Source organism: Vulpes vulpes, chromosome 11 (assembly GCF_048418805.1).
Source record: "Vulpes vulpes isolate BD-2025 chromosome 11, VulVul3, whole genome shotgun sequence".
NCBI classification, from domain to species: Eukaryota; Metazoa; Chordata; class Mammalia; order Carnivora; family Canidae; genus Vulpes; species Vulpes vulpes.
In genome coordinates, this window is record NC_132790.1 from 51,842,577 (window position 1) to 51,867,474 (window position 24,898).

The window sequence follows — 24,898 nt, forward strand, 5'->3', positions numbered from 1 at the left end:
AGACTCTGGTCCTGGACACCAGCCCAGAAAACAGCTGGTGCCCTGGCAGGACATTCACCCACTAGCCGGCCAGGCTTGTTTACTTTCCCAGGGAAAGCCACAGAAGTGATGTCCTTCCCCTGGTGGATTCCGGAACAGGGTGTAGATTTTAACTTTCTAAAAACATTCCCTTTTCCCTAGTTTAAAAAAAAAAAGCCACTGCATGTTTTTCAGGTCCCACTCCACGTTGACACGTCCCATGTGGCCCAGCAGGTCCTTCTACATTGCTCCACACAAACCCACTGGGCAGCAGGGGAAACATAAGGACTTGGGGCAACAGAGCTCACATGGAGACTTTCAAACCAGACACAAGCTAGAGGTTGCTCAATTTCCAAACTTTACTGTGAATCCACAGAACATTCCAAATTTGCACACAGAGGCAAGTAAGCAAGGAGACGCAGCCACCCAGTGAGAATCCAGAGGCTACAAGAATTTGGTGCAATTGCCTCAGGCCAAAGTGGTTTCCTGGTCTCTTGATAGCAGCTTAGAGAAACTGCTAAAAAGAAAAGGAGGTCCTGCCAAACGTTGAACAACCAATTTTCCCGGGGGGAAAAAAGCCCTGATTTATGGCATTTGCCAATTATTGTAGTATGAATATCCCCTCTGTGGAGGATTTCCAGCTACCAACATGACTTACTGACCAAGTGAGCAAGGAACTGAGAGGACAAGCCCCTTTGACAGCAGAACCAACCCTCATGAGCCCTCAACACCCTAAAAGCTGCCTGTGACCCCCATTAAGGCTGTCCTTAAAGGTTACGTCACCTGTTTCCTTCGCAAAACTGTTGATGGGATGTGCACTGGGTGTTATATGTTGGCAAATTGAATTTAAATGTTAAAAAATGTTTAAAAACTTATTTAATTAACTCAATAATTGTGCATTCAATAAACAAATGATTGCTAATAGAAATTTAAATTGTTTGGAAGGAGGAGAGTAGCAAAATGCACACCCCTTTCATGCCACCCAAGCTTTCTCCTTTTCCAAGGCCTTGGTCCCCCTGACCCTGGGTTTAAGGCGGAGCACTCTATAAATTCGGCAATTGGACTTCCTGAGGCTCTCCCCACAGGTGCATGTGCTCCCTGGCAGCCCTGTCACTGGGGCAACTGCAGTTGGCACAGTGCAGCCCCTCTCGAAGGCACCTGCCCCAGGACACTGTACTACATTCCAGGTTTCCTACCCCTTCTGAAGGACGCCTTCTAGCAGTTCCACAAAAGCACCCCCGTTTTTCACCAGCTCCTAACATGCCAAAGACCTCCTCATGTAGAACTTTGGGCTGGATAACTATCCCACAAATAGTAGGCATTAGTCCTAAAGCCCAGCAAATGAACAGGCTTATGATGTGAAGTTAGGAAAGTGCTTTTGGAAAATAGCCTGACCTGCAATGACTCCACATCTGGTTGGGCCGACCTGCATGGAAGGACTGAGTGACGGAGAAGAGATCAGAGCCTATTTAGAGTAGACCTTGAGCAGCCGTGGTGCACATGGGAGTGACTGCTGCACCAGGAGGAAGGACCATGAGCCCACCCCTCACACATACATACATACACACACACACACACACACACAGCCCACCCCAAGTGCCTGGGACCCGGGTAGTAACAGGCCCGGTACTCACACTGCTCCAGTCAACCGCCCAGGAGTGGAGCAGAATCTGGTCTGCAAACCCACCCTGCATAGACCTGCCTGCGGTCACCATGCCCTTCTCTCATTCAGCATCTGTTTGAGCCTCCTGGGAACACACCCACCACTTTGGACGCCTCACACCTGGGCTGCTGCGTGCGACTCAGCTTGTGCCAGGTAGCTGCACTTGAGGAGCAGGTGCAAGGTGGGCTGTGCGTTGCTGCAGCTTAGGAGGGCTGGGGTTACCTGGAGAGATTCCACTTGCTGCAAAGATGTCAAGAGAAAGCCGAGCACCTGAACCAGTAAAACAGTGGTTTCCTGGCAGAGGCCCTGCACACCCTATTCTGAGAACTCCGCAGTGCTGCGGGGTTTCTTGAGTCCATATCGATTGTGCCAGAGTAGGTGCGGGGAGTCCACCCAAAGGCTCTGTAAGCACTCTGTGTAAGCATCCTTTCTGCTTAAGAGTGTCTCTGACTTCCTTTTTCTATAGCTGAATCCTGCAGACACATTCCCCCTGACAGGGCAGGCAGCTGTGTTACTGGAGATGTGTTTTCAAACCAAGTTCCCAGAATGCCCGCGGAGATCTTGACAGCGCTGAGCTTACTGTTGCAAACCTCCCCAGGAGACTAGGGCTCCCCCGAGCTGGCAATCACTGTGTTAGCTGCTTCCTGAGCCACGCATCACTGATGTGTGGAGAGCACACAGAATTTCTGAAGTTGCCTGCATCCCTGCCTGCCCTCTTCCAAATTCCATGTCCTTGTCACCTCATTCACTCAAAGCTCCTTTCCCCAAAATCTCATCTAAGCAGAACCAGCAGGGAGAACGGGCAGGTGTTGGATCAAGTTGAGTGTCACCTTATTTGCCAAAGGCTCAGAAACCTCACTCCAGGCCAAGTGGAAGTTTATCTGGACTTGTTGATGGGAAATTGTCAAGCCTCTCACCCAACCTAACCCGCTGCTATTACCACATTCTGATCAGGTGCAAGACAGGCCTGGGGGGAACAGGCAGGACAAAGAATGAAGGATGAGGGAGTGCCAGGCCAAGATTCCCCTTCTGAGAAGCAGCCAGCACCCTTCTGGCACCCCTTCCTCTGGCACCCACGGTGTCCCCACCCTGGCCTCTAAGGTGCTCCAATGCCCAGAGCGCCCAGTAAGTACTCTGCTTCCTGCTCCTCACTGTCCCACAGTCCCAGCAGGACTCCACAGCTCTCGGCCCCACCTTCCTCTGCAGCTGACCCTTGTCCCTCTTCAAGGCCACCTAGAGCCTGCCAGCACTGACAAGCCGCCTCCTCCCTGGCTGGGGTTAGCACTTCATGGGTGTATGCTTATGCAGAGGGTGGGAGCAGACAACTAAACACAGCGTCCTGGTTAGTGAAGGACTGTTGTCTGCACACAGCAGAGTTTACCCTCTCCACACAGCACCAGGAGGCACCAGGAGCCACCAGGAGCTACCAGGCATCCGGCCTTTCACCAAGTTAGCGCTGCAGAGGAGCACTTACACTGTCACCTCCGCCCTCCTGGGATGGGAAGGGAAGACTCAGGTTCCTCGGTACATTGACTAGAGTCACACAAACCTGAACTCAAACCACATTTCTGACCTTTCCAACTGGGTGAGCTTGAGGACCCCAGAAGTTTGCTGGGCATCGGGTCCTGGGCTTTAAAACCAAGTATGACCATGAACGTGAGCTACGAGCATCAGTGTCAGCTCCTGGCCAGTGGGCTAGCAGCTGCCCCCAGACAGCAGGCTCAGGTCCGGCTCCTGGAGGAAAGGGCTGGGACACCCTATTGTGCAGGACGGTCACCAGGAATCTTCCCAGAAGTTGTTGCTGGTGCCCTTTCTTCTAGGTAGGCAGTGGACAGAGGGGTCCAGCCTGGCCAGCCCTGGAGGCTGGTGCTGTGCTGAGCACAGGAAGGGTCCACCTGGGGCACATCCACATGCCTCTTCTCAGCCCTGCAGGGACAGGGTGCCCAGACACCAGCACTATCCGGGCTGCCTTGCTGGGGACTGCCATGGGCAGGGGCATGCATGCCTGCCAGCCAGGAGCCAAGCATCCTCAACCTCCCCAGGGACCCAGCCTGCTGGAGGCCCGCTCCCATCTAGCTGGGCATAGATTTTCAGCTCTGTGTCAGACAGCATGTTTAACCTCATGGTGACATTTCCCTTCTCTGTCTACCTAGCATAATAAAAGGAGAAAATGGGTACTTGCAGGGAGACGGGGCAGGTACGAAGGTGCACCCAACCCCCAGCCTGGGCCTGATGAGCACTTCTGGACAGGTGAGGACATCCAACTGCTGCCCTCTGTGCCCACAGCATTGCCCTGCTGAGAACCATGTAGGGTAGGCCACGGGACACAGCACTACCACAGTGAAGCTATGAGTCAGGTTTTTCCCACTGTCTTGAACCTCCAGCAACAGAAAGTTAAAAAACAGGACCACAGGGAATCCCTGGGTGGCTCAGCGGTTTGGCGCCTGCCTTTGGCCCAGGGCATGATCCTGGAGTTCTGGGATCGGGTCCCATGTCGGGTTCCCGGCATGGAGCCTCCTCCCACGTCGGGTTCCCGGCATGGAGCCTGCTCCTCCCTCTGCCTGTGTCTCTGCCTCTCTCTCTCTCTCTCTCTGTGTGTGTGTGTCTCTCATGAACAAATAAGTAAATCTAAAAAAAACAAAACAACAACAACAAAAAAAAAAAAAACAGGACCACAACGCCTAGTCCTAGAAGACTCTTCTAGCTGTGGCAGGAAAGTTATCCCCAGTCCTCAGGAGCAGGCACCGAGCCCCTCCCAGCCTACCCCTCAGCTCCCCTCCCTCTCCTACCCCAGGGCCCACACTGTGCCGTCACCAGGCGATGCCCCTCCATCTCCCACAGTGCAGCCAGCCCCCAGATAGCCCCTGTATAGCAGGAGAGAGTGCACAGAAGCAGGGATCCAGCTCCAAGGGAGGCATTTGCTTACATGCTTGCTGGGGGTAAACCTCTGCCACTGTTTGTCCCCAAAAAACTATCGGAAGGGTCCCCATCAGGGAAGTTTCCGTGGCCCTAGACACTCTTGAGGTAAGTCATTCCTGCTGCAGTCCCAAGATTTGGCCATTCTAAAATATAAAATTCCAAGAGAGTTATCTGATCCAAAAGAAGGACAAGAAGAATAAGCGATCATATATAGAAAGATTCAAAACACTTCCCAGTTTCACCACCTGGAGCCAAAGTCTTAAGGAAAGGTAAGTGTACAATCCAAATGACCCAAGGTTTCCACTTCCTGGCAGTCAGCACACCGATTCCCAACCAAGTTTTGCAATCACAGTTACTCACAGGTCAGCAGGGGGAAGAGTGTATCTGGGCACCTCCCTCCTCTTAGGGAAGCCAGGACATAGCACATGAACCCACGGCCTCTGGCCTCTCCTCCTCCACCCCGAGGAGCCCACTGAGCAAACTGACTTTGCCCTGTGTGATGAATGGCTCTTGCCACAGGAAACCTCACTGATCACGGGGCTGTGTCCCCTCAACCACCTCATTATGCCCATTAAGGACCCTTCCCTTCAATTACCAATTATTTTAATGAAGGAGTTGCTCATTAAAATAATTAATTTGGGGATGAGGAGAAGAGCAAAGAACAAGGATCAGGCCCACAAGAAGGAGGAGGGGCTGCTTTTTAGCTGACTAGAGATTGTTCTCCAGAGGTAAAGTCTCTGCTCTGAAAACACCACCCCCAGCCTCGCAGCCCCAGCAGCCACAGAGCCACTCCATACCCTTCCCTCATCAGATCTGGAATCCTCGTCTTCCCAGGCCCTGTTCTGGGCTCTCATCCCCCATGTGCTGTTCCACACTCAGCCATCCAGCAGAGGAGAAGCATGTTTCCATTTCGCAATGAGGAAACAGAGGGTCAGTAAGGCAGAGCGACTTGCTCAAGGTCACACACCGCCAGAACACAGAGCAGGCATAGAGCACAGCTTCCACCTCCACCCCCTCACCCCCCACCACCTTACCCACAGTGCACTCACCTACCATTGCTCTGCTGTCTTCATCATCACACACACACCCCTTCCTGTGCCTCTCAAAATCCAACCCTCCTCAGAACTTGCCAAAGCCTTCTCCAACTGGGTGCTCATGTGGAGACTTCCTGTCGCTGGGGCCCACAGGGACCCCCCTTTCTATGACATTCAGGGCCAAGGACACAAAAAAGGCTCTGTGGGAGGTGCCTCTAGGCTGCAGGCCTGCCCCAGTTCCATGTGTGTTGGTCAAGCTGCCCCAGAGGGAGAGGTATCCCAAAAGGCAGACAGACCCCTCTTGTATTCTCTGAGAGCCCTCCACATTAGGCACCAGGCCATGTAGAGTCTCAGTAATACCCAGGGCCTGACCCAACGTGTCCAGAAAGAAAGCTGTCCCCTCTATGCCCACCCAGGGGTTCTGAGGCAGGCAGGGTAGAAGGAGGCCTGACATCCCCTCTGCCCTTCTGGACAGGGGTTCCTCACTGTATCATCCCACCAGAAAGAAGCTGGAACAGCCACAGAAACCACCCCTTCCAAGGGCTTGACCCACACTGAAAACTATACTCAGTTCACATAGTGGGCACACCCGAGACTCCTGTCCTTTCTGGTATGGCCTGTATGCCAGGCCCTATTGTACTATGTTGGCTGTGACTACCACACTGAGCCATGCCCACTCCTGCTGGAACAGTGCTGATCTTAGCACTATTGAGGGACCATCATTTTATAGCTGGGGACTGTAAGGCCCAGAGTGACAGGCCTCAAGTCACAGAGCTGACCAGGGCTAAAATTTGGTCTTAAGCTTAATTTCTGGGATCAAGTTCAAGTTCAGACCTATTTTTGGAGCACTCAGACAAAAGATGAGCAGAGCCTTGGTAAATACTCCAAGGAAGACACCCACAACCTACCGTCAGCTCTGTTTCAGGGCACCCACAGACAAACCAGCCATGGGGCCTCCATCGGCTCCACGCCATGTCCAGTGTCCATCCCCAGCTTGAAAATCCCTAGCCCAGACCTCCAGGCTCCAGGGAGACAGTAGTCTGCCGCATAATCTACCTAGTACCCCACCACCAACTTCCCAAGGACAAGAATTTGTGTTTCTCTGCATCCCCACCTCGAAGGGCCCCTAGAATCTATTTGAACTAGAGGTGAAGCATAATCTTCTAAAAAGGCACCACTGGAAGAGCACATGTGCACAGTTGGAAGGAGCAGCACCCAGGGTGCTATTGAGCCGCACAGCCTTGGGGAGCCACCCAGGTTATCTGTGCCCTGCCTGGCCTCTGTAGCCCCTGCCCTTGGAGGCCTCAGACCCATAGGCCCAGCCTCAGGGGATGTAGGAGGGGCCCAGGGTTTGCAGTGTGCTTGCTCATGAGGCTAGAACAGCTTCCTCGGGCAAGCTCTGAACATACCTCTCTGGGCAGAGGCAGCCCTCTGGCCCCGCCTCCAGCCTCAGTTTACAGGCTGCCCTCTGCTCAACAGTTGATTGAGCAACAGCCTCAGCTCAACAGGCTGCCCTCTGCTCACAGTCCTCCGCCCAGAGCCCTGTGGCCAGCACTGGGCCCACCTTCGAGCTAAGTGCACTCCCCAGCTTCCAAGCCTGTCTGGCAGGGTGCTCCCTGGAACCCATGCCAAGTGATAGCACAGAGGGAAGGAATTAGTGGGGCAGGCCATGGGGCTTCCCCGAGTTCCCAAATCCTGCCAGGCCTCCCCTTCCCAGTATTCAGAAGAGTGGAGTCTACTCACAGGCAACACGAGCCACAATTCCCAGAACAGGGGTCAGAGCCCTCACCACCATCCAAGAGCTTGTTTCCAAGGATGGACCCTAAACACAATGAGCAAGTTGTAGAAATGTGCCTTGAAAACGAGCACACTGGGCAGCCCTGGTGGCGCAACGGTTTAGCGCCGCCTTTAGCCCAAGGTGTGATCCTGGAGACCCGGGATCGAGTCCCACATTGGGCTCCCTGCATGGAGCCTGCTTCTCCCTCTGCCTGTGTCTCTGCCTCTCTCTCTCTCTCTCCCGGGCTCCCTGCATGGAGCCTGTTCCTCCCTCTGTCTCTGCCTCTCTCTCTCTCTCTCTCTGTCTCTCATGAATGAATAAATAAAATCTTAAAAAAAGAAAAACGAGCACACTTAAAACATATGTGTATGAGTGTACATGGTGCCTTCATATATGTACCCACACATGTGTATGTGCACGAGTATGCCTGTGTCCACTTAGACATGTGGTAAGTGGTAGAGATTCTGGTGAACAGGATAGAGGGCTCACTAAGGGTTGCTGGGCAGGAGCTGCTGGTCCCCACTATAAGCTCTACAATGATTCTCCAGAAACATACCTCTTCAAAAAAAATGCAGCAGCTCCAGGTGGAGAGACCTAGGCCCCTGAGGAATGAGACACATTGTAACCATTCCCTAAGAGCTGCAGAGGCCCATGGGGTCAGTTTGAAAGGCTGCATCATCAGGCCCCAGTGGGGCTACTGATGGTGACTGCAGTAGGTGATGGTGCCTGCTGGGGATGAGTCCACTCTTACCTTGCTGTCCCTAGACAGATCTGCTCCTCTCTCTGAGTCCCCTCCTTATCTCTATTCTGTATATCAAGAGGCATTTTGAGTTACACAGTTGTACACATCAATCAAAACTCAGCAAATGTACATGTGTGCATTTCATTGTATATAAATCTCACATCAAAAGAGAGAAAATAAACACACAATGAACTCCAGTTAATGCCATGCTGTCAATGGGATGCCTGGGTGGCTCAGTCGTGGAGCGTCTGCCTTTGGCTCAGGGCATATCCCGGGGTCCTGGGGTCGAGTCCCACATTGGGCTCCCTGCAGGGAGCCTGCTTTTCCCTCTGCCTGTGTCTCTGCTTCTCTCTGTGTCTCTCATGAATAAATAAATAACATATTTAAAAAAATGCTATGCTGCTGAAATGCACCCTTTTTTGGTCCATAAGATGGACTGACCCATGGAAAGATGGATACATAAATCACATGTGATAAAAAAAAAAAAAAAGGCATTGTAAACAGTAAGGGTAGAACCTAGGTGCTAGATACACAGTAGGTACACTGCTTGAAATTTTTTGAGTTATGAAATTTTTCATAATAAAGTGCTGGAAATAACAATAAAAACAATAGTAATTCCTATCTAATCAGGCCGTGGTATTTAAATAAAGTAACTCCGGTACAATGCTTAAGACAGTCCTGTACTCACTTGCAGAAAGTACTGGATAAAGTCACTGCTGTTGTAATCATCACTGTTATTTAGGGCTACCTTCACCTCCAACACCTCCTATCACAGCCCTGTGCCTGTGGGTGGAATCACTTTGGTTATCACAATTACCCCACTCTACAGATGGAGGACTACAGGCCTTCCCTGAGGCCACTTTCCACCAGCAGAAAGTAGCCTCAGGTCAGCAGAATGCAAAGTCCTCCATGTCCAGGGCAAAGGCCACAGTGCTTGTCCCGGGGGTGAGTCCTAGACTTGCCAACATGCCACCTGCCTTTTCTTTTTTTTATTTATTTATTTATTTATTTATTTATTTATTTATTTATTTATTTGAGAGAGAACACAGCACATGAGCAGGAGGAAGGGGAGGGGGGAGGGAGGAGCAGGCTCCCCACTGAGCAGGCCACCCCTGTCCTGGGGCTTGATCCTGAGGCTGAAGACAGCTGCTCCTTTAGCCAAGCCACCGCGTGCCCCCAACCTGCCACCTTCTGTGCCTGACAGCATATAGTGGAGGAGGAGTCGAGAGTGGCTCCCCCGACCTCCAAACAGACAAGGTAGCTGTGGTCCCCAGCACCCCAGGCTCTGAAAACCACAGCCCCACAGAGTGTCTTGAAAGGGCTCAGGCTCCAAATCCAGAACATGGTCTTCAGGCCAACAAAGGCAGCTTTGCAGCCACCATGTGAGACACCTGGCAGGAAGCTCTTTATTTTAGTGGCAGTTTATATGCTGGCAGCACATCCAGCACCAACAACTAGGTGGCTCTCCTTTAAGCGAAGAGAATGAAAATCTTATGTCAAAAACCTAAAATGACCAGAACAACAAACCCAGGTCTGTCAAAAACTATCTGTGGTTTCAGATTTCCATTCGCACACGTCTCTTCTTACTCCAACAGCAGCTAGAAACAGGCATCTGGCACTGCACCCAGCTAAGGTTTGTAAAACCATTTCAGGCTAAGGCTGCTCAGTTATAGAGGGAATAATAAACCCTTTGCCTGTGTTCACGAGCACATCCCTGCTTTGGTACAGAGAAACTGAAAGTGTTGTGAGCTACAGCCCTAAAAGCTCCCCTGCAGCTTATGTTCAACCCTGCACCCCACCCCCAGCAGGCCAGTCCAAGCCCAGCCACGGCCCACTTGACCCTGCTGACCACTGACTCAGTGTGTGCATGGGGGACATCCAGCCCAGGGGGGTCCTGGGGCCCAGGCAGTGACAGAAAGAAGAGTGGTCCCCAGCAATCAGTCGGTAAGCCCATGTACCTCCACCCAGAGTCTTATTAATCTTTTACTAAAGAATCAAACACAAATCAAGTTGGGCCAATAATAGTGACAAATGGTGAAGCCCATCTGTCTGTCAGAGCAGTGCTCCCCAAACTCCAGTGTACACAGAGCCTGGGGATCTGCCTCAGCTGTCAGGGTGGCCCAAGGCTCCCAGGGCCAGTGCTGGGTTGGTGGGCTACATGGAGGCCAGGTGGCAGGGAGACAGGTCAGCAAACCATGCAGAGGCGGGGAAAGGGCATGACAGGCAAGCGTTGTTGAAACGGGGTCGGGGGGAATGGTAAGATGGTGCCCACAAGGAACTGCAGCAGATTATCAAACATCAGTTGGCTGCATCCAAAAGTCACATTGAGTACAAATTTACCAGTTTTGGTGAATTTAGTCTGTGATAAAACCTGAGTCTGAGAAACAAACAGAAACCTAGAGGTGCCCAATGGCCCCCAAGTCACCTGAGTGGCAGGGGAGTCACTGTTGCTCCCAGGCCCCTGAACAGCCTTCCTACCACCCCCGCATTCCCAATGCCCCAGCCACGTGCACCCCCTCTCTGTTCCCAGGACACTGTCACTGATTCACCGTCCTGCATGGGCCTGGGAGTTCTTCCTCCAATTTTGGCTACAAGACCTCAGTTCTGATGTCACCTCCATGCAGAGGACTCCCTGACTATTTAGTCTAAAATGACCACCCAACCACCCCCCACCATGCACCTGGGGACTGTTTGTTACTATGACTCACCCCAACCTGTCCTGACGGATACAGTAGCACTCCGTGAAACCTGTTGAATGATCAGGCAAGATAAGTCACAAGCTGCCCACTAGGGAGCAAGCATCACCAGATGGGGAGGGGTGGTGCTGGTGATAACGGACCCACCTCAGGTTCACAGTGGCTCTGAGATAGCACTGGAAAGGGACATTCATGTTTAACTGAAGTGGGTTTTACCCCCTGAGAAGGAAAACCAACAGCCTGCAGTGACAAACGTTAGAGATCCCTGGGCACAGGCTGTGCCTTGGAAAGCCAGGTTACTATGCCTGGGTGCTGGGTTCCTTCAAACACCCAACATGCGGGCAGCTTCCAAAAAAGTGCTTGACATTCAGAATGTGTGAAGAACTTATCTAAAGACTCAGAGAACACAAACGTCAGGAGGACCCCTCTTTAGATGGCTTGACCTTATTCATGCTCCCCCTCTCAGCACAGAGAGAAAGAGGCTGAGTAGGCTCAGTTGCTTATCCCATCCAGCAAGTATTTTATTCAGTTTGCATTCATGTTTACTTTCCTGGGACCAGAGAACATTTCCAAAGCTGAAATATGCCCCTTGATATACAGATGACCTCTGCCTAGAACCAGACAGAAGCACACAGGACTGTGCCAAAAGTCTCCCCATGCCTTGAACACTCATCACATTTGTGCCCAAAGACCCAGATGCTTCTGTGGGATCCGAAAGGCACCAAGTATTGCCAAGGTGAACAAGAGGGGCAGCCCTCCTCCATGCTGGGCAATCTTGCTCCTGTTAACAACCCAGCAGAGGTGTTTGGTGCTGGTGTCTCCTACAGAGACATAAACGCCCAGGAGATCCACTGGGCACTGAGATGTTGTCAGGGGACACACAGTACCTGTATGTGATCCTCACTTCAGTTCCAGGCTCATCCCGCTCCCAGATCAAAGCGACACTCTCCGGGGACTTCTGAACATGCTGATCCAAGCAGTTGACTGCACAAAAACAGGTTTTACAGATGTTACACTGGTGGAGTTTTTTTGGGAGGGATTTTATTTATTTATTTATTTATTTATTTATTTATTTATTTATTTATGAGACACACAGAGAGAGGCAGAGACATAGGGAGAGGGAGAAGCAGGCTCCATGCAGGGAGCCCGATGCAGGACTCGATCCAAGGACCCTGGGATCATGTCCTGAGCTGAAGGCAGCAGGAGAAACGCTCAACCACTGAGCCACCAGGTGCCCCATACCTGGTGCTTTTAAATTTGGGGAAGGGCTAGGTTTGGTTTGCCATGGCTTGTGATACCCTCTACTGACGTAAACCCTACCTTCCTCAAAGACAAGGGTTCTACATCCTTGCAAGGAGAGTGATCATCAGAGCCTGCCGAACAAGACAACCAGTACAGAAATAGCATCTCACAGGTGCAGGGTGATCCCTTGGGAATACTCTGAAGCAGTGCTCCACACTTGTCATCCCAACCCTGGCCACACGTAGGCATCACCAGGGCCACCCTCAGGGACAATGGCCCCAATTGGCCCTGTGGTTTTCAAGGCTCCCTGGGTGGTTCTAACAGGCAGCTATTGCTGAGCACTGTAACCTGAGTGAGATCTTGGAAAGAATGCTAATGCAAACAGGCTGCCTCTGATTAGGTACACAGTTCATGCAGCAGTCTCTCGAGTCCACGGGAGGTGCCATCTAGGGCAAGGATTCATATCCCCTCTCAGATGTCCAGCCAGCACCCTACAAACCAGCCTCTGCTCCAACAAGTGATGAAATGTTGGGGAAATGCCATGATAGTTTTCCGGAAGACTCTGCTTCCCGCCCCCTCCGTTACCCAAGCTCAGACCACATGAATGCCTGCAAAAACAGAAGGTCAGTTCTGACAATTTACTGTAAACCTGAAGATTAGTAGGATCATGCTCATTTGCTACTATCCTGTTCACTCCTCTTGATTTCAAGATGAGCTTCAATCTGGTTCGTGTTGGTGCCCCTTCCTGTCAGCCTTCACAGCCACATTTCGTGACTCACTTTTCCTTCAGCAGGAGAAACCAAGACTGCAAATAGCTTTTGGGGCCAGTAGCCCTCTGTCCACCTGGTCTTCAGAGTCACCCCCCAATGTCTAGGTATATAATTTTTTTTCTTTTTTCTTTTCTTTGAATGTAGTCACTTATTTTCTCCAATTCAATCTCCTCCCATACAAATAGGAGGTGAATTACCTACCATGTCTAATCACAAGACTATGACAGGAATCTAAAAGACCAAAGGTGAAGTGCTATTGTATGACTGCAGGGTACTGTTATCAACTGATAATGAGCTACAGGGCCCTGAATATTTCTTGATGGGGTAACTGTCCTGACAAAAGTTATGGAAGATCATACCCATAAAAGATCATGTGACTCCCATAATTCTTGAAAGGATGAACCCACATGAAAATATTTACATAGTCTAGCTGTGTATGTGTGTGTGTGAATTACATTTTTTTTCCTCTTGGGATATTTTATCTATCATTTACTCTTACAGTAAAAAAAAGGAAATCATTTGAACTTTCTGGCTCCTAACAAATATGTAAGTCATACCTCATAAAATCTACTAAACAGGGACCCCTGGGTGGCTCAGCAGTTGAGCGCCTGCCTTCAGCCCAGGGTGTGATCCCGGTGTCCCAGGATCGAGTCCCACATCGGGCTCCCTGCATGGAGCCTTCTTTTCCCTCTGCCAGTGTCTCTGCCTCTCTCTCTCTCTCTGTCTCTCATGAATGAATAAATAAAATATTTTTTTAAAAATCTACTAAACGAAGAAGATGTGTCATCAGGAAGAATCATTAACACTATAGGCGAGGTCTTTGAATTACTAGAAAAATGGAAAAGAAACGCCATAAAAGTAGAAGATAGAAAATTCTAGAAGTCAAACTTAGAAGGAGGTTGATGGCAAAACCTGGATTTACACTAGAAACCTGATTGTGTGTGTTTGTGTGTGTGTGTGAGAGAGAGAGAGAGAGAGAATCAGTCCAAAATTTAGAAGTGAAGAGTTTTCACGCTAAAACCACAGATTTCTGGCTTCTCTTGAGCAACTAGCAGATGAGGCCACATTCTTGCCTGGGCCTTGAAGCACTGACCATCCCCCAATAGCCACCCCCCTTCTCCACTTCCTGACTCCCAGCACCAGCCCACCACCCCCTCCACACCACACCACTCCTGCTGCCTGGCCCTGGTGGTGGATCTAAGTGATGGATCAGGAAGAAGTGACCCTGGGCAGGTCACAACAAGCCAGGGAGGTATACAGCTATGCACTGAGTGGGGGTGGGTGGTCCAGCCGGAGGAGGGAGCTGCTCCCACCTGCGCTTGAGTGCTTACGGGCCCCTGGCTGCTCCAGGCATCACAGGTGAGCTGGTTACAGGAGCAAACACTCAGCCTCACCCCAAACCTGCTTCTATCCAAGAAGCCTGCTCTAAAATACCTTCTCCCACTCTGAGTTTGATCCTTGGACTCACCCTGAAAAGTGGGCAGCTCAGATGTACCCTGGGAAACAGTCTCCAGGTGCTCCTGGTGGTCCAGTGACACCCCCCCCCCCCACCCCGACCAAGGCCACAGCCAGAAAGCAGTAGGAAGGGCTTCAAACCGCACATAACACCTCACCCAGAGTTCAGCTCCCTGCACTGCCTGTTCCCACAGCAGCCAGGGCACCAGGACATACTTCTTACCCCATGAATGACCGCCCAGCTTGGAGCCTCAGACCCCAGCAGGGCATCCTGCACCTGGTTTACACCAAGCAGGAAGGCAGAGCTGCAGAAAGTAGCAGAGGGACACCTGCCACAGGATGGACACTGGGTACCAGTGTATCTCTGTCTTCCTGGGGCTGAGGGACGGCAGGAATTCAGGCAAGTCAGCACTGAGCCTCAGGTACCGTGTCCCCTATGCGCCTTCCCAGCACACAGGAAGTGCTCAACAAGCAGCCACTAGGCTCCATGTGATCCACCTCCCTCCACTGATCATGTTGAGTCCAGTGAGCTCCTTCCTGCCTCAGGGCCCTTGCACTGTTTCTCCTTATGTGGGGGACACTGTCCTACTGTCCACACTGCTGCCTTTCACCTGGTGTCCATACTCCTGAAGGTCTGGCCTACACATTCCCACTCTGAGCACTTTACAACCCGTGGACCTCATGCCTCCCTCTAACTTTCCCTGAGGTATTATACTTGCTGCCCCTCTAAGGACAGGGATCTGATGCCCTGTCCATATTTGTACATGTGCAGTCTAACCTGTAGCACAGAGCAAAGAAGCACCACAGCTCTGAATGATGGATGGACCACTCAAGTCCTCAAGCTGGAGGGCAAAAGTGCAATCTGAATGATAGATACCAGGTTGGCTCCATGCCCAGGGAGGGAACAGGCCTCTTCTTGTCTTACTGGGTTTATCCCTCAAGGTCTCTTTCTAGTCTAAATTAGCATTTCTGAATCCCCCAGAATCCCCAGAGGGGTTGTTAGCACAGAGATGGCGAGGCTGCACCCTGAGTTCCTGAAGGACCAGGTCCAAGTGGGCATGTGCATCTTCACCTCTAGTAAGATCCCATGTACTGCTGCTGCTGCCGGCCCAGGATGCCGCTTGGCAGACAAAAACCTGTGTGCTTACATCTACACATATCCTATTTCAGATTCAGGGTTGGGGGTGTGTGGCTTTCTTTTTCCTCTGGGGACAAGAGTAAGTAAAGACTCCGTAAGACGTCTGGCCAGATCTTTGCTGGACAGCAGCCTGGAGTCAAAGGGAAAACCCAGGCTCTGGAGTCTGGACCTTGTCCCACCAGTCTTGAAGCACAGACAGTGCACTGCTTATCTAATTTATTTTTTTTAATTTTTTTTCAATTTTTATTTATTTATGATAGTCACACAGAGAGAGAGAGAGAGAGAGAGAGAGAGAGAGGCAGAGACACAGGCAGAGGGAGAAGCAGGCTCCATGCACCGGGAACCCGACGTGGGATTCGATCCCGGGTCTCCAGGATCATGCCCTGGGCCAAAGGCAGACGCTAAACCGCTGCGCCACCCAGGGATCCCTGCTTATCTAATTTAAATCTCATTTTCCTCAACTATGTGGGGGTGATGGCTCCTGATTCACAGACATGCTAGGAATTAGATGCTTTTCCAGTTTCCTGGATGAGGTCAGATGGTGCTGCTGTGTTCCCAAGAGAAACACTCTCCACAGTTGCCACAGCTGACACTCAGATGACACCAGCATGTACACAAGGCACAGTGCAGGACCTGGGGTGACAGTAGCCCTAAAACACTGTGGATGTGTTAGCTTTTAACACCCGCTATTGCCTCAACTGCAGGAAGGAAAAGAAAGAAGGGAGGGAGGGTAGAAGGAAGAAAATTCTTCCTCTTCCACATTTAAAAACAAACCCTCCACCCAAAGACCTGGGCAGCGGGACAAGAGAATTCCATTTCCAAGAACAAGCAGTCAAGGACCTGGTGTGATCCAAGGCTCGGCTCAAACCCCACCTCCTCCTGCAAGCCTTTTTCCAACTCCCCAACACACAGTGAGCTCTGGCTCCCTGTCACCTGGTAGCTCACACCATCTAATGCTTACTTACCTGCTCAGTGGTCCCCACTCTGGGACACAATGCTGGCTTTGCTAATAAGTCCTCCTCATCTAGGTTACAAGTCCCTGAGGACAAGGACCATGTCCCTAAGATTCCTTTATCATGGGATTGGGGTGGGGGGGATAATTCTCCCCTTAGCAGCTACATAACCTTGAGCAAGTTACCCCAATGTGGATTCACTTGTCACTGATGTGTGGTTCATCTAGATAGAATGCAGGCCCCGAGGCATTGGGCATCTTCTGTAGTGTTCATCGCTATACACGAATTGGAGCCTTCACTTCCACATCTGTGCAGTGGGACCACCAACCACTTCACATCAGTGTCACAAGGATGAAGTGAGGTGAGGCTCCATCGTGTTCCTAAGAACAAGTCTGCACCCTCCCTAACGGAACTCTGCAAACAGTTAAGCAAATGCCTACTGGTGGCTCATGGGTTTTGAGGGTTTGTTTTTTTTTTTAAGATTTGATTTATTTGGGAGAGAGCACAATCGGGAGGAGAGGCAGAGGGACAAGAAGACTCCCTGCTGAGCATGGAGCCAGACTTGCGCAGGGCTGGTCGATCCCAAGATGAGGACCTGAGCGGAAATCAAGAGTCAGATGCTTAACTGACTGAGCCACCTGGGTGCCCCTGAGTTTTGTTTTTAAAAAGGGATTACAATAGGATTATCATTTCCATTATAAAGATGGCACACACTTATGTAGGAGTTTTCAAAAAATTCTTGTCATTTGTTTAAACACATCTCTTCCCCTCCCTGACTCTAAGTGAACCTACGTATGGAAATTCAATTTTAATCAAAAGAAATGAAGGAGTTAATATTCACAAAAGGATTCACAATGCACTTTCTTTAAATAGAAATTCTCCCTGGCACATTTTAAGAAATTACATCAGTCACAAATTGTATTTGCCAACTTTTCCAGAAGCATCTGCTATTTAAAGTAAGTCATGCATCTGACAACTGGGAAGAATCCAGTCTCCTCAGGAAGACCTGCCCCCTAGGGCCAGGAGTCACGCTTTCATTTAAACTTCCGCAAAAATTAAAAAATTAAAAAAAAAACTTTAAAAGTTCATCCCTGAGAGAAAAATGAAGCACAGAAATGCAGCATCTTGCCAATCTCAGTGTGTCTACCTTCTGCATTATGAGAGGTACATTCATAAAGAGGAGAAAAGCACAGCAAATGGTTTCCATAGCTTCAACTCATGCTCCAAAAAGAATCCAGAAATCTCTGTATTCAATGACCAATTAAAAATAGTTTTTCTACACCCTTGCTTAGAAGTAAGAAAACCCTTATAAAAAAAAATCTGACTCTGAATTTGGTCCTTATAAAAACAGAACTTAGGGGCACCTGGTAGCTCAGTTAGTTAAGTGTCTGGCTTCAGCCCAGGTCACGATCCCAGGGTCCTAGAATCAAGCCTCGAGTCAGGCTCCCTGCTCAGAGGAGAGTCTGTTTCTGCTTCTCCCTCTGTCCCACCCCTGCTCATGCTTTGATTCTCAAATAAATAAATAAATAAAATCTTTAAAAATAAGAAAGAAAGAAAACCTAATTTAGCTGTGTGCTTTGAAAGCAACACACGTGATTACTCTCCAGTTCTACATTTGCAACTTCCTGACATCCTGACTTTATGTGCCACAGAGCACAAACTTTTACCTGTTGAGGGCTGCAAAAGACAAAGCCAAATTTTAAAGACTGGTAAGAACTCTTTTTAGATACTAACCCTTTATCAGCTATGTCATTTGCAAATATCAGGGGGGAGGTGGGTGAAGTGGATGGGTGAAACAGGTGAAGGGGATTAAGGGTACATTTATCTTGATGGGCATTGAATAACGTATAGAATTGTTGAATCACACTATATGGTACCCCTGGAACTGATATAACACGATATGTTAACTCTACAGGAATTAAAATCAAAAACTTAATTTTAAAAAATGTATCCTTTTTAGATCTTGGCTTTCCAAAGAACCTTCTGCAAAGTAGTTTACATAAACATAATAGAAGCAACTGGAGGCTGTCCTTGCCCTGCCCAGGAGGCCTCTGACACCATGGCCCCACCTGGTGACCTGCCTATTCCAGAGACCCAGGATGAATTTTGAGAGTCATGTTGGCCACCTGCATGCCTTCCCTAGCCTGCTTCCCGCTTATCCCAGACTGATCACATGCAAACCCATGTGGTTCTGTTCAGAGGAAGCAGCATTCCAGTAATACTGCTGAAGGCCAAGTTCAAGGTTGCAGTCTTCCCCATGATTCATTAATAAATAACAAAAGCCAGGGGTTGGGTGCAAGGAATGCTTTACAAGCGTTTTCTCCTTTGCTGCTAACAACAGTCCCAGATGTCCCCACGTCGTACATTGCTGGTCAGAAGAAGCCTAGCAGCTTGGCTCTGAGTATTGGTCTCTGAGACCTCTGGTCACCCATCCTGTGACAAGCCCTGTGTAGGTGCTTCCGGCCACAGTTCCAGCCCGGCACAGCCTGCAGTCATCTCAGGCCAGGCCTCAGATTTGGGAGTGAGAAGCAGGGCAGCTGCAACAGCCCCAGACAACCTTCAGAAGCAAAAATAAGCCAACCCCTAGAGCTTACCCATCATGCCCTGTCCAAAGTCCTGACCCACAGAATCCGGGAGAATAATAAGACGGTTGCTGCTTTATGTCACTAAGCTTGGGGTGGTTGGATAGGCAACAACAGTAACTAGAACAGAGTTTAGTTGCACACTATCTTTACAGATGAGGAGATGCATGCAAAGAACACTAAGGGGAAAGCAAGGATTCAAACCTAGGTGTGACGCTAGGTATATCCCGGACCATTATACCCATTCGTCACCCATATACCATTTTTGTTTGCTTCAAGGAGTCATCTCCAGGACACTAATCCCAATCCTGACTATTTCAGAAGTACCTTCATTTGAACTGGTCTGGGGTATAGAGAGGTCTGTGGTTCTACACCTTGAATGTGCATCAGGAGCACCTAGAGAGCTTGTTAAGAACACAGATGGGGGCACCTGGGTGGCTGAGTTGGCTAAACATCCGACTTGTGATTTTTAGCTCAGTTCATGATCTCAAGGTCATAAGGTCAAGCCCTGCATTAAGCTCCATGCTCGGTGTGGAGTCTGCTTGTCCCTCTTCCTCTCATGCTTGCTCTCTTTCCTCATAAATAAATAAATAAATAAATAAATAAATAAATAAATAAATAATAAAATCTTTAAACACACAAACACACAGATGGCAGGAGCCCACTCCCAAGGTTTCTGATTTTGATAGTCTCGGGTGGGGTCTGAGAACTCGTGTTTCTAGATGATATTAATGCTACTAGTCTGGGGACCCCACTTTGAGAACTGCCAGCACAGATCCTCCTGAAGAGGCTAATGGCAATTTTGAGAGCAATGCTTCTTTGGAACAAACCATCATTGTTTTGACTAAAGATCAGGCCAACAACTTTTTAGGTGCTTCCCAGGCCCCAGGGCAGCTACAGCCTAGCCCTTTACCATACTGTCACCTGTGTGGTTTGCAGACACTAGCAAAGGGCAGAGATATTCCTGACAAATGAGTGGGCAGGCATATGCCCTAGAGGTAGGAAGTTGCTAAAAGCTGTCTTTCAACACAACAGTTTCTGAAGCTCAGCTGCTTTCTTTTGTAGCAGTAAAGGAAGAAGAAGCAGAATTGCTTGCTGACCACACCCAGTCCTGACTCAGTGGGGTTCACAAGGGCCTTGCGCCTGCCCGTGATGTCCATCCCCACTGTCTTATCAAAGAGTGAGAGGCTACAAGTGGACACAAGCTAGCCGTGAATGTTCACAGTGGCCCCAGGCCTCCCATTTCAGAAGCGGCCTCAAGGAGCTGCACTTTCTGTGCATTTCTGCTGTGGGTTGCTCTCCTTCCCTTCAGAGGCACATTCCACCAACTCTGCAAACCTAAGGGTTTACTTTTTTTTCTCACTAGTTCAAGGACACTTGCTGCTGACTCAATTTTAGAGAAAACACTTATCTAGTAAGTGGCTCATTTTGGTTAAACCAGCAAAGTAATACAATATGAAAAAAACATAGATCTGGTCCAAAGTTCCCTTAAGTTTGTTTGCTTGGAAGTTAACTGGAACACAGTACCCATAATTTTATAGCTATTTCTGAATATAATAACTGAATTCACTATTGCTTACTGATGACCAAGAAATGCTGGGCTGTTGCACACCTTCTAGCACTGTGTTCTCACGACCGGACTAGCAGGTGGGCATGACTGCCCAGTTTATATGGGTAGGAGCGGGGGTGGGGGGGACGGACCGAAGTTCAGAGGGGTAGAAAAACTGGGCCAGTGCACGGCGGAGCTACGCCAGACACCAGATCCTACCTGGGAGCTCAGGCCCAGTCGCTGCCCTGCCATGAAGACGTACAGGCCCTTCCCTTAGACGGCTCCCAGCCTCCGTCCAGCTCCATATCCGGGACATCAGGCCGCCCTCTGGCTACTGCAGGTGGCTGCAAGTCCCCTCTTGCCCTGGGAGCCTAACCCGGCCCCTCCTCCCGGCCTGGCCACGACCACCCCAGCCCTGGGCCTCCTCCTTTCGTGGCCTGGGAGTACAGTGTACCCAGCCCGTCCTGCAAATCTTAAGGGAGCGCCAGGGGACTCGATCCTCGCAGGCGCGGGAGGGCTGCCTGGCTGCTGGGGCTGGCGCCGGCGTCTCGGCCGCCGCGAGGCCCGGAGCGGTCCGCGAGGCTCGGCGAGCACCGCCAGGGGAGAGCCCACCGCCCCGCCGCAGGTCGCACAGCCGGGAGACAGCGGTTCCGACTGCCCGCTCCTGCCGCTCGGTTCGGCCCGACGGCACCAGTGGCGGGGCCGAGTCACGCGGGACAGGGCGGGGGTCCCGCCGCCCCGCGAGCCCGCGCCCTTCGCCGCAGGCCGGCCCGGGGGAGCCGCAGCCGCAGCCGCAACCGCAGCCGCGCCCCGCAGCGCACGAGCCCCGCAGCGCACGAGCCCCGCAGCGCACGAGCCCCGGCCCGGCTCTGCGGGCGGTGACCAGGGCCGTCGCGGCGGCCGGGCGCGGGCCGCAGGGGGCGGCGGCCGCCAGGGCTGCGGGAGGGGCCTCCGCCGGGCCGGGCGCCCGCCCCCGCGGCCCACTCACCCGACACGTTCAGCCGGCCGCCCAGGAACCAGCCGACCCTGCCGCGGCCGAAGTCACAGTCCCAGACGGTGTGGTACGGGGCGTCCCACACCAGCGCCTCGCGCGCCAGCGGCCCCCAGAAGGCGGGCGGCTCCCGGGCGGCCAGGGCGCTGCGTGCCTCGTACGAGCCCGGCTGCGCGGCGGGGCAGGCGCTGAGCCCGCGCCCCGGCCGCCCCGGCCGCCCCGGCCGCCCGCACAGGCTGCGCCCCAGCCGCCCCAGGCCGCGCCCCAGGCCGCGCGCCGCCATCTCGCCCGCCGCCCGCCGCGCTCCGGGCCCCGAGCGGGAGCCACGAGCAGGGGGCGCCCCGACAGCCTCCGCCGCCCCGCCCCGTCTCCGCCCCCGCGAGCCCCGCCCGCCCCCCGCCCACCCCCCGCGGTCCCCGTGCCGCCCCCCGCTCCCCGCCCCCCGCTCCCCGCGGCCCCCCCCGCCCCCGCCCCCGCCCACCCCCCGCGGTCCCCGCGCCGCCCCCCGCGCCCTCCTCGCCCAGCGCGGCGCGGGCGGGTCCTGACGCCGGGCGTCGGGCCGTTTCGGTTTCAGTTCGTGGCTCTTCGGGACCCCACAGCGCAAAACAAAACAAAACAACAGACACACACCGGGGACGCGTGCGTCGCAGGCCCGGCCCCGGCCCAGAGCGGCGGCGACCGGTGGAGCGAAGCGCGCGGGGGTCCGGGGCCCCGGGGTCGGGGTCAGGTCGTGGCAGCACCTCAGAGGCCCAGGTCGAAGCATCGACCCCCCTGCGCGCCCTCAGAGCGAGCCCGCCCGCGACCCAGGCCGCCCCGCCCCGCCCCCGGAGCACACCCGAGCCGCCCCCTGGCGCCAAACGAGCTGGTACCGCGGCTGCACCCCTGTGGCCTGGGTCAAATCCTTGACTTTGCTCGCTCTGCGACCCGGGGCAGGTCTCCGGAGCTCCCTGAGCTCGGTTTCCTGTCCTAGGAAACAGGAGTGACCGCTCCTTCCCGGGCCGCAGCCAAGATGGACCGCGGGAGTGTCTGCGGGCGTCTGGCCTCTGGCCTCTGGCCTGCCGCGGGCACGCGGGAAGCCCGGCACCGCGGACCCCGCTCTGTCGTCACGCCAAGGAAGATGCCTCAACCCGATTCTTAAATATCTCAACACCCAAGACATAAAGGCATAATAAAGAAGGCAAATAGAGGAGAAAGGGGATTTGGAAAACTGGTTGGATGAGTTCTTTGGGTCTAGGAAAGATTCCTTCCTGTTAGCTGTAAAGCCTGCAGAGGGAAGGACCTGGCAGGGGAGAATATCTCAGAAGAGCTTCCACTGCAAGTTCAAGTCCAGCCCTGCTGTGTGTGTGTGTGTGTGTGTGTGTGTGTGTGTGTGTGTGTGTGTGCTGCGCCTGTCTCCTGCCAGAGAATGGAGGATTGTAAGGCTGCTGAAGAGTCACAATAGCCAGCATTAGACTTGCGCCTCGCTCTGTGCCAAATGCATTGTTGACTTAGTTTAAAAATTATCTACAGCTACCAAGTCCCACCAATTACCAGGGCCCTGGTGGAACAAATGAGAAAAGGGATCCCAAAGAAATAAACAGGCTTACTAAAGAGCACACGGTGTCCAGGTAGAAAAGCAGCACTCACCCAGCATCCCTGCTCCCACCACAGTATCTGCTTCACCATTTGGCATGAATCCTCATTTTTAATAGAAGATTAAAAAATTGTTGGGGCCCCTGGGTGGCTCACTCAGTTAAGCATTTACCTTCAGCTCAGGTCATGATCCCAGGGTCCTAGGATGAAGCCCCATATGGAGCTCCCTGCTCAGCGGGAAGTCTGCTTCTCCCTCTCCCTCTGGCCCTCTCCCCACTACTCTCCCTCTCTCTCTCAAATAAATAAATAAATAAAATATTTTTTTAAAAAAGGAAAATATAAAATTGTCAGTGAAGATTATAACTGTGGCAGGCAGTCCCAAAGACTGCCACTAACACTTTATCCTGTGTGTGTAAGTGATAGTGGGCTGCTCCATTAGGAGGAGGAACCTGCCCGCCACATCTCTCAAATTCAGGCTGGTGGGTTGCTCTGATGCTGGAAGGTGGGAGGCGTTCCTCCCTACAGACCCAGACCTAGGCCCTGTGAGGCCCCAGCTGCAGCAATGGCCTTCTTGGAAGTCAGCAGTGATGCCATAAGGGAGCCCATGTAGCCTTCCAGAGGAAGAGATACCATGAGAATGATGAGAAAAGTACATAGAACTGACTCAACTTTAAAATAAAGAAGAACAAAAATAAATAAATAAAAATTAAAAAATAAAATAAAATAAAGAACAAGGGCACCTAGGTAGAACAGTTGGTTAAGCGTCCAACTTTTGGTTTCAGCTCAGGTTGTGATCTTAGGGTTATGAGATCGAGCCCCACATCGGGCTTCAAGCTCAGTGGGGAGTTTGCTTAGGACTCTTTCTCCTTCTCTCTCTGCCCCTCCCCCACCAAATAAATAAGCCTTTTTTAAAAATCAAGAAGTACACAATTCTTGTTTCCTTCAGTACACAATTCTTGTTTCCTTCAGTACACAATTCTTGTTTCCTTCAGGTTGGGTAAAGAGAAGTGATTATGTGTACATAAAACATTTCAGAATTCAGGTGGTATAGAATTGCACTTCCTGCAGCCCATTACCCAAGAGATGACCTGGGGACCTTCCTTCTGAGTGTCACAGCCCTGGGGGCCCCTGAGGCCAAGGCTATCCTTTCTGCGGCCAAGAAGCACATGTCCCAGAACTAGAACAAAGTAGAGCCACTGACCGCCTGGCCCCGCCATATCCACAGGACTGCTTCCATGGGCCCCCAGTGGTGCTAAGAGAGCAGCAGACCATCCAGGCAGTGCTTGTCACGTTTTCTCCCCAAGAGGCCCAGAGCAAAGCCCTTGGAGCTAAAAGGGCTGTACATTGGTAGATGCAGAAGTAGAGAGGCCTGGGAGGTTTCCCATGAGAAGCTAGGGCTTACTTTACATCTTAGGCCTGGTGTTCATTTTGGAGAGAATAGCCCACCAACAGCCCCTTTGCCATTTGCCTTCTTAGGTCCAACCACCTATATTACCCGGAGCACTTGGATTTCCTAAGAAACAGTTTTGTTAATAATGGGCCTGGGAGACCTGCCTGTTCCTAGCCAGCAAGACCTAGCACTGATTCACCAAATCTTCACCATAAAGTCAGGTGCCCCCCAAAAACCTTCACACCTCTCTGCTTACCCACCTTGCATCTCTTCCTTTCCTGTTCTCTTCACTCCACACTTCCCTTCAATGACGTGCAAAGGATATCTGTGGAGCCCCTCCTGTGAGCAGGGCCCAGGGCTAAGGGCTGACAGGGATGAACCAAGCACAGCCCTTGAGTTTAGGGTTG

General features: G+C 51.8%; 1 protein-coding gene and 1 long non-coding RNA gene across 5 annotated transcripts in view; one reads left to right on the forward strand and one right to left on the reverse strand.

Moving 5' to 3' along the window:
* Positions 1 to 22,496, reverse strand: part of ACSS1 (acyl-CoA synthetase short chain family member 1) — a 58,790-nt gene extending 36,294 nt beyond the window's left edge. Inside the window, exons 1-2 of one of the 4 annotated variants that reach the window (XM_026016408.2) lie at positions 22,160 to 22,496; positions 11,737 to 11,833 (exon numbers count right to left, since the gene is read on the reverse strand). In XM_026016408.2, the coding sequence (XP_025872193.1) occupies positions 11,737 to 11,833; positions 22,160 to 22,292 (230 nt within the window). In that variant the 5' untranslated portion in view covers positions 22,293 to 22,496. Of the gene's footprint in view, positions 1 to 5,397; positions 5,579 to 11,736; positions 11,834 to 20,757; positions 20,986 to 21,526; positions 21,885 to 22,159 lie in introns of those variants that run through there. The other 3 variants (XM_072727392.1, XM_026016409.2, XM_072727393.1) reach the window with 3 other exon arrangements.
* LOC140594488 (uncharacterized) lies at positions 20,741 to 22,725 on the forward strand. The gene is made up of 2 exons (XR_011995359.1): positions 20,741 to 20,878; positions 22,500 to 22,725. It is a non-coding gene; the product is annotated as an uncharacterized lncRNA (long non-coding RNA).
* The last annotated feature ends 2,173 nt before the right edge of the window (positions 22,726 to 24,898 follow it).